This window comes from Berghia stephanieae, chromosome 12, assembly GCF_034508935.2.
Source record: "Berghia stephanieae isolate SIO BIC M18660-M18661 chromosome 12, UCSD_Bste_1.3, whole genome shotgun sequence".
NCBI lineage: Eukaryota > Metazoa > Mollusca > Gastropoda > Nudibranchia > Aeolidiidae > Berghia > Berghia stephanieae.
This window is the reverse complement of record NC_088371.1, coordinates 17,321,631-17,331,661: the sequence shown is the minus strand read 5'-3', so window position 1 is coordinate 17,331,661 and position 10,031 is coordinate 17,321,631. Positions and strand designations below refer to the sequence as shown.

The 10,031-nt window shown below is 34.1% G+C and overlaps 1 protein-coding gene across 1 annotated transcript in view; it reads right to left on the bottom strand.

Annotated features, from left to right (window-relative positions):
* Nucleotides 1–4,007: 4,007 nt before the first annotated feature.
* Nucleotides 4,008–10,031, bottom strand: part of LOC144957836 (DNA replication ATP-dependent helicase/nuclease DNA2-like) — a 51,850-nt gene continuing 45,826 nt past the window's right edge. The window contains exons 27-31 of the mRNA XM_078889297.1: nucleotides 9,349–9,423; nucleotides 8,926–9,018; nucleotides 7,038–7,229; nucleotides 5,730–5,876; nucleotides 4,008–4,918 (exon numbers count right to left, since the gene is read on the bottom strand). Of these exons, the coding sequence (XP_078745423.1) occupies nucleotides 4,862–4,918; nucleotides 5,730–5,876; nucleotides 7,038–7,229; nucleotides 8,926–9,018; nucleotides 9,349–9,423 (564 nt within the window). The 3' untranslated portion in view covers nucleotides 4,008–4,861. The remainder of the gene's footprint in view (nucleotides 4,919–5,729; nucleotides 5,877–7,037; nucleotides 7,230–8,925; nucleotides 9,019–9,348; nucleotides 9,424–10,031) is intronic.

Genomic DNA, 10,031 nt, shown 5'->3' with positions numbered 1-10,031 from the left:
TCACTACAGTACTTGTGACAAACTTACATGGCACAACAATGGAATTCCTGAACAGGAGATATGGATAAAGATCGGTGGGGACCATGGTGGTGATTCCTTTAAGTTGTGTTTACAAATAGCAAATCTAGAAACTCCTTATTCTAGAACTAATACCATAATTATTGGTCTAGCTAAGAGTAAGGTCACAACTCACAATCTAACGATATTTCTGAATGAATTTGAGGATCAACTGCTTGACTTGAAAGATAGCGTATGGAATGATAAAACAATTCGTATCTTTTTATTTGGAGACTATAGTTTTTTAGCAACAGTCTATGGATTGTTGGGAGCTGCTGGCAAGTATCCATGTCTGTAGTGCCACAAATCTATAAAGCACATTCAGTTAGATGCTGCCCAACAACAGAAAACAACAGACATAAATGATTCTCCAAGAACATTGCAAAGCCTTAAAAAATGTTTTGATGATTACACAATAATAGGAAAGCGTAAAAAATCACAGGCATCAAACTTTTTCAACATTATCAGAAAAAAGTTACTGCCAATTCATATTGATCACGTTGCACATCCTCGTAGGAATTGCAAAAAAAAAAAAACCATCACATTTTACTGGAAGAAAGGTGTGATGACATTGATTGAGATATTGCAGACAAAATAGTCTTTATGGATGCTTCTGAAACTGGTCCTTTTGGAACTTACATAGAAAAACTAAAAATCATCGACAAACACTTAACTCACTCAATCCTAGAGATTTTTGCTACTTTTCAAAATTAGAAAAAAAGTATTAAAAATGAGCATGTACCTAGATAGTTTTATTCAACTACCATTAACATGTAAAAACTAAAAACATTAACTTTGATACTCCGCCTATAATTTGTCTCAGAAAAATGTAATAAATAGGCATGGGGTAAAAGTAACCCGGGTAAACAACAGATATAGTCGGTGTTAGGGTTGAGTGAGTTTAAGCAATATGAGGGAGAATTGGCCTTTTTGGAGATATCAGATGATGAAGATCGTCAATCAAGAGTAATAGAAGTGGAACAAAGAATTAATGATCTAGAAAATGAAATAAGACTTATAAAGAAAAAAAATTATCCCAAACGACAAGGCCCTGTATGCTCAAGCTTGGATAACATTCTGTAGAATCACGGAATCAAAGTCCAAGCATATCACGGGACAACTGCAACAAACAGTGTACAATGATATATGCAAATACATAATTCAAGTTACCACACAGAACAAAAGAATGCTAACATTCGATTCAAAGTATCTTCAGTCAGTCAAATATTCATACATCTGATTGAGCTTTTTTCAGTAGTTGAGAGATCTATTTCCCATAGCCAACAAATACCTGCAACATCATTACCAGGCATAAATGATTCAATACACGGATACATGAGTTTTTATAGGAGAATTACCAACGCAAAGATAAAAACCCATAATGCATTTTTTAGAGGATCACTGTGTTCCGTGGATCTCAAAATTTGGATTTGGACTCGGTCTGCATAGTGAGCATGGTGGGGAGTTGCTTCTTAAGTCGATCAAAGAATTTGAAATTCAAGCACTCGGTGGAGGATAGAATGGCATGTGTCATTAAAAAGCATTCCATACAGATAGCGCCTGAGTTAGTGAGTGACATTCCGCCAGGGAAAAAAAGAAAAGTGTGTAAAAAACATTTGCTATCTCACATATTAATGTTTTAAAAATGATAAATCTTTATGACTTTCTTAGTGATTTTGATTGTCTTTAAATGAATGTGCTATAGTATAAAAACTTTAAATGGGATTCTTATCATCATTCGTTGATCCTGGACTAAATACAAATGCATTACAAGACTATTTGACTATGTTTCTTGTTTATATTAAACTTTCTATTAAGACAATACTTTGATTGGATTTCATAATAACCTTAATCAAAATCCACAACTTTGACGTACAGGTGAGCTGATATGGTATAAAATTTAAATGTCTACATTCTACAGATATTCAACATCATTCCCATTATTTTTGTTTTATAATCAAAAGTGTTGAACTTTTAAAAATATTCTCTCAAAAACTTTTATTCACTCAAATTTATGTATCAATTTCATGTGTTGTGCCCCTTACTTTTTAACACCACCATAATTATGATTATATAATCAATGAAAACTCTGTTAATAAACTGTATTGTAGTATAAAAATATTTATGCTACATGTTATATTTTAATTACTACATTAATTTGAAATTCAGAAAAAAGCAATCAAAACGGCGAAAATTGTCTCCCTCTCTCAGTGTAAGGCTATGACTCATCATCTCTAGTATCAGAAGGACTGGCTAGATTTACCTGGCAAACTAAACTGAAAGTGATAAACGTCTGAGTACAAGTACAAGAAAAGTTGCTGGCGACATGGATTCTGAATCAATGCCAAGCCATCGCTTGCCACAAAGCCGAGGCCATTCAACGTGGAGACACCCTGCTGAAAACGCAATGTGAGAAGACCAACAAGTACGTGAAATCCGCTGGGAAGAGGAGGTCCCTTGCCAAGTACAGAGAAACTTGCACCAAAAGCATGAAAAATCAAGTTTGTAACACGCTGCTTGTTTTTATTTTATTTTTTAAATTTTGTATTTTTTATTTATTTTACAGCTTTATATATGAGATCTTGGGAAGGATACCCCTCCCCCTCCCCCCAACACAAGCCCTCTTTTGGCTTTCAATAATTTTTTCTTAGATTTTCAGAGTTACCACCACCACTGGCTCTTGGCTCCTTAACTACATCACACCAGAATAATACTCAAAATATCTGATCTTTGGGGGAAAAAAAAATAATTCATAGAAAAACGATGTTTCGAAAGATCCCAAGGGCAAGATCATTTCGTTGGAAATTACATAAAAATGAATAAAGAAAATAATTTTTTTTTTTTAAATGAAAAAATTGAAAAGAGTGCACTCCTCCTTTCAAATAAATCTCCAAGAATTCAAAAGGGCGAATCAGTTACTAGGCAATTTGGAGGCGTAAAGCAGGGACCACTGTATTTTAGAGACCCTGTCTCTCCTCCGTGTTTCCACACACTACTTCATTCAAACTCCAAATGATTCTCTCTTTCATTCATTCACATGCATACACACGCACACACATTCTAACACACACATGGGCACAAGTGTGCAATCAAACATTACACTCGCCCACATCCATGCACATCACATTCATACCCCCTCCATCATCCACTCTCTCTCTCTCTTTGTCTCTATCTATCTGACTGTCTCCCCCCCCCCCCCCCCCCCTTCTCTCTCTCTCCTATTGTTTCTACACTCAGCCATGATGTACACATATGTTTATATTTCAAAACATTTGACTTGATTCACTCACATCCGTGAAAGCGCAATACTAAAACCTTATCTAGCTTTGGAATTTATTCATGTACCTATTAAGGGCTTGAGAGAGTGAAAGAACAAGATTTAAAGTGAACAAAAATCCGACTTAAAAATGCAAAACTCTAATTAGATTTCCGACTTTGGACAGACTCATCTACTACTATAAATGTTTTTAGACGCATTTTGAATGCACAAAAAATATATCTCTGTGCACAAGTAAAAAGCACTGAGGAGTTATCTTACAACGTTAAAAATTTTAAAAATCTATAAAATAGATAATAGACAATGAGTTCAGTTTTTTTTTACTTCAAGACTTGAATTGTAAATTATTTGTGGATCAAGCTATCATCTCATTCATTGAACGGGCACCTATGCTTGTGTGTGTGTATGTATATATATATATACACACACACACACACACACACACATATATATATATGAGTGTGTGTGTGTGTGTGTGTGTGTGTGTGTGTGTGTGTGTGTGTGTGTGTGTGTGTGTGAATAGTAAAACATATGTAAATGTAACCTTTTTATATCAAAGTCATCACAATAATAAATGTCAAGACTTGTCGGGTCAATTATCAAATGTCTTGTAAAAGGTTTTATTAACTAATCAACCTCACTCAGTGTTGTTCTTTGACGAACATAATCTTATTTATAAAACTTTACATAAACTGTAACATTTTGGTGTTCAGCATTTCAATTCAGAAAAAATATTGTAGCTTATGAAACACATTGATTAGGAGTTTTCTGCATCATGTCAATTACAGCACAACTAAGTTTCCCCTTGCATAATATGATTGGGATATTACCATATCTTTAGATTGAGAATTGCACGTAGGCATTGTCCTTCTTCTTTAAATGTCTGTTGTTTTTGCAATAATAAATTATTTCAATTATATAAAATGTTCCTTTATGTCGTTTAAATAATATACTTCCAAATGTCATGTAATTACAAACAAAAACAAACAAACTTGAGCATTTTATATGTGCTCAAAGTGCTTCCCATGGGGTCCCTAGCCAAAAACAACAAGTAACATGTAGGACAAGACAAAATGCCTGTTAGTCAATATTACAGTTTTGTTTTTGTTTTTTCTGACAGAGACAATGCTGTTAGTGGCCAAATACTCATTTTACACTTGAGTACAGTGAGAGAATATGACTAAAGAGCCATTTCCAAGGAGCTGAACTATGTGCCGCTCAGAGCGGGACTCGAACCCAGGACCTTCCAATCCAAAGGCGAGTGTCACACCACAAGATTACATAGCTGCAAGAGTAACCCATCAGCTTAAGCCAAGTTTCATATTTTCGACTCTCAATTCAATTCGTCGCATCAAAACAACCCCAACATAATACTGATTTGACTTAGTGAGTAGTCGGTACAAATGTTCCTTTTGGCCTTGGGAGAATTCCATCCATTGTAGTCGGTGCCTCTTGGAAGTCAACCTGGGATCTCGAGATGTGTAGACATATATTATGATGCTCCAATTCCATCATCGGTTGTAATGCTTAGATCTTGATTGGCGACGACTGGGATGGAATATATCCAGAAGGAATTTGTACCATCTGTGTCTTGGTGTCAAGGAAAAATAACCATTTTTGTTTATGTTTTTTTTTTTTTTTTGAGGGGGGAAGGGAGGGGGCTAGGAAGGGAGTAGAATATAAAAGATCACAAAAGAGACAAGATAATTAATTATAATATCATTGTAATAGATTAAGATTTGTAAACATCCAAGGTTAAAAAAGATGAAGTTGTTTTGTTTACTTGCTCTTAAGGGTTTCCCAACAAATTATTTCAGCACCAATAAAAATAAAGATGATGAATACAATTGTTTCTATGCCCTCCAATTCGTCAGTCGGTAAGTGCCGATAATATATATATATATATATATATATATATATAAACATTACAGGTAAAGATAAATCCATCAGACCATCTCACTCCCGACAGAGCCCTTGTAAAACCAAATGGTTTCATTCCAGAACTAGGACTCAAAGCCACATGAAAAGGACAAATGATTTAGGGCGAACAGACGACAAAAATAAAAGCAAGAATGTAGGTGAGACCTGGGAGGCCAACGATCCCTCATTCTAAGATGAATCCATACCTGTCTACTTATGTTGGAAACTTTTTTTTTCTTTCTTTGATAACTGTGGGAACTTAAATGATACAAAATGTTGTTTTTTTCTCTCTAATACTTCGACCAAATTGTTGTGAAATCAAAATCCGTAATATTTCTTCCATATCTGTATGTCCAAAATTGTTACCTAATTTCCGTAACAATTACAGACAATCTATAAAAGTAGGCAGGAATGTGAATCCCACCACCAACACCAACAACAACAACAAATAGTGAAATCACCTTACAAAGGATACACATTGTTGAGTGTGTAGGTCTGTAATGATGTGTTCCAGGTGAGGCCAAGCTCTGAGAGTTCTGACATTCCCTATCAGAATCAGTTTGTGCCGAGCTCTCGTCAATGCAACATTCAGTCGACGGATGTCTTTCAACAGCTTGCCTGCCTGTTGTAAGTAAGTAAGACAGAATTGAAACTAAATTTTGTGGACTAAATAGAATTTATGACATCTAAGTAGACTGAATAAAGATATTTAGTTGGACAAATTAAAGCTTAATTCTGACATATGAATGTATGAAGATAAAAAATAATTATTAGTTCACAGAAGAAAATCTGAAACTGAAACATTATTAATACAGTGAATGACATAATCAGTCAGATGGTGAAAAGGTTTGAACTGAGATATTGCCAAGTTTAGTTAGAAGGTCAATTTTTATCCAAAATGAGTTCTTGTCATAAATGATTAAATCAACCCTTTTTGTACATCTTTGGGAAATATCAAAGCTTAATTTCACTTCTAAATATTATTTACAGATAGTCAAGTTGAAAAAGTATGAAATTTGAGAAAAGTTGCTGGATACCTTTCCCATAAATCTGACCATAACTTCATGTTTAATCACCCGATTTACTTCAAATAAAGATTAAAATGCTATGGTGAGCATATTCTTTCAGAAAATGCAAAAAAATTCAAATACAAAATTTTCACCTTCCGACTGATTATCTCATGCACTGACACAAATATTCACCGGTTGTTTGTTCTTTTGTCTGTTTTTCCTTATTTTTTTTCTGTATAGAGCTACATATATTCTTCCCTTTATTAGCAAACAGTCATAGAATTTATCAGTTTTTAGCAAATCCCAACTTATATACTACAAATAGTTAAAATTAATATAAAGGTCACCAGTGGCGAATGATAGCTGGTCTATTGGTCTGGTGGAAAGTACTTTGAAATAGATTAATGTGTTATCCAAATGGCAGAAAGCAATTGCTATTGTCTAATCAATGCTATTCAAACTGGAATATCAACCAATGGCTCTTAGAGGGGAACTAATGAGAGAGGGGAAAATAAAAACACTGATTCTCGGAAGGTTTTGGGCTCAAAATCCCTCCTCAGTTCATGACGAAAAACAGTGAAAACAGCAATACTTCATATGATTTAAGGTGAAGTATCAATACTTTAACTTTTTTCAATTGGCTAAAGAGGGGTTTTGAGTCTAAAAGATGCTGTGTTTTGCATTCTATTCTTTTATTTTTGAAGTTGATACATCTATTTTTGTACATTACTTTTTACAGTCCACAGTTTTCATAAGCTTAGATTTTCACTCACTGATTCTCCAGCTTTGTCATCACTCAAAGCAAATGACACAATGACGACGCTCTTGTCCCGTCCTTGGTACTGATCCACTGTATTCACCTCTACTGCTGCCATCGAGGGACAGCTCTTAACCTTCCTTTGTAGTAACTTGACTTGTGACCTGAAAGGAGATATCACTCCCATATCTCCCGTGCTTACTGACACCTACAAGAATAAGTACCAACAGGAAGGGTGTGTTGTGTGTGTAATTTCATTTAACTTGACTAATTATTGCATCATTTTGTCATGATTTGCTGGCTACTTATATAAGTATCATCATAAATCATAGAAAACGATGCATACCCATCAAGCTTCCCCTTAACTCACTCAACCCTAACATCGACTATATCTGTAGTTTACCCGGGTTACTTTTACCCCATGCCTATTTATTACATTTTTCTGAGACAAATTATAGGCATAGTGCCAAAGCAAATGATTTCAGTTGCTTTTTTTTTTTTTTTTTTTTTTTTGCATGTTAATGATAGTTGAATAAAACTATCGATGTACATGCTCATTTTTAATAATTTTTTTCGAATTTTGAAAAGTAGCAAAAATCTCTAGAAATGAGTGAGTTAACTGTTGCCTTTAAATTTAAACAACCAATACTTTCGTCTTTTAAAAAATCAACTCACCAAAACATTAAGATCAGCCAGAGGATTTCAAAAAGCCAGTTTGAAACCTTAGCTGGAAAAAAAGCTAGATTGTAAATTGTAATTCTATCATTTTTATTTTTTTTTTTTGTTTGTGTTTCATTACCCCCCCCCCCCCCCCCCTTCTCACCCCTTCCCGCTCTAGCATCAGGTGCTGAGAAGCTAAATTCAAGACTTTTTTTTTTTTCCTAATACGTAACCAATCGACTAAAGTCGGTTTTATATTGGGATGATTTAAATGCTGAAAATTGAACTAATACTCAAATATATTATTAAACTTTACACCAAGTTTTAAAGCTGTATAGGGGAGAATAAATTTAGTATGCATGTAACCTTTAACCCTTATAGTTTTTTAGAGGGACTCGAATGAGAACTAGACATCCACCTGGTGGTATATTAAACAAAAAAAAGAACCTAAAGAGAGTCCAGTGACGTCAACTTTATTCCTTATAAAGTTTTACCATGTTTTTAACCCCCAACCATTGTACACATTTGCATGGGCTAGGGTTGGCAGCACTGGTAGGCAGGCAGGTCTGTAATATCATACTGATAAGCTTTGTTAATGTTTATTTAAAAGCTTGGATCTAGACAAGTGTAAAGGAAGCCCCAGCATTTTTGGCCCTCCTCCGCATTTTGAAAATATGTATATTGGCTCTTTCAAGAACAATTGTTAAAAATCCATGAAAAGTAGTTTCATTCTTGAAAATAATTTTTTGTTCAAAACTTTTTATTTGACCCTTAATGACCCTCTACACCCTCCAGCCTGAGACACTGATCACAAGAATTTTTTTTTCTTTTCTGAATTTTGATTTGTAAAAAAGAGTTACTACGAACCTTATTAAATTTACATAGTACACACATTTAATGAACAAACTGCAATGACAGAATATTTCCTTCATGGCAACAAATATGTAGAGGGAGACCACCAACATCAATAGTAACTACCCTGAACCAGGATCTCTACATATCAGAAATTTCTGGATTCAGATGAGGCCGAATTAATCCCCGAAGAACTAAGAAATACTGCAGTGCCCTCCGTACTAAAGTCAAAACAAGATCTTGACAGCCTCAAAACTCTGGCCCAGGACCGTGACCAATGGAAACAATTAACAACACGGATGGAGAGAGCAGATATACTCATCGACCATGACTAAATCACACAATTCTCGGCAAGCGTCATTCAGACTGCGAAGCTTACTACTACCACTAACCTTATGGAGGGTTTGTAGAAGAGAAATAACTATGGACGCTTCCATATCATTATGGAGCCCACTCTGTCCTTCTCCTTTGTTTCCATTGCAAGCCTAAAAGAAGAAAAAAAGCAATAATAAAATAATTGACACTAATGTAAGAATTGCAAGCTGCTGGTGATCAAAAACTAAAAAGCACCACAAAAATTGTAATCTGTTTGACAACTATCATAATTTCTATTAAACAGAGAAAACGCTGTTACCAACCATTCATGTACATGATTATGGTGAGAAAATTTTAGTGAAGAGCATTTTCCAAAGATAAGGAGAAGCATCAAGTTGGAATTATGAAAAAAAGAAAGGGGGATAAGGCCCCTAATTGATTGAAATTATTGATATTCCGAGGGTATCTAAAATACATTTATGAAATGTTAGGTGCTGTACCTTCTGTGTGTCGATGAAGATGACAGATTTTGACAGCTCTGGGCTAAAGACTTCCTTGATCCAATCTGGACATTCCTGACAAAAGAGGATAATAATAATAATAATAATAATAATAATAATAATAATAATAATAATAATAATAATAATAATAATGCTAATATAATAATAAAAATAAAAATAATAATAATAATAATAATAATAATAATAATATAATAATAACAACAACAATATAATCGTATAATAATGAAAAACTATTTTTTCACCCCCCCCCTCCCTACCCACCCAAAAAAAAAAGAAAATAAATTTGACTGCTATGCAAAACCAAATCTCATTGCATGAGACAAAGACAGAAAGCAATGTAGAAGAAGAAAATAAAGTTAGAGGGGTAAATGCACAGCAAATTGCCTATTCAGCCCACAAGAGAAGTCTAGGGCTCCCGATCCCATAGTAATGGCAGTAATGATGATTAGGACGACGGGGGAGAACAGGAGGAATATGACACGAGTGCAACAATGACAACAGCAATTAAAACTCCCAAATAAGATTGAATATAAATTTGACTGCTTTGCAGGAGGAATATTACTGCAACAATGACAACAGCAAAAAAAATAAATAAATAAATAAATAAATAAATTTTTAAAAAATAAATAAAATAAAACAAAATAAATTTAAAAAAAAAAAAA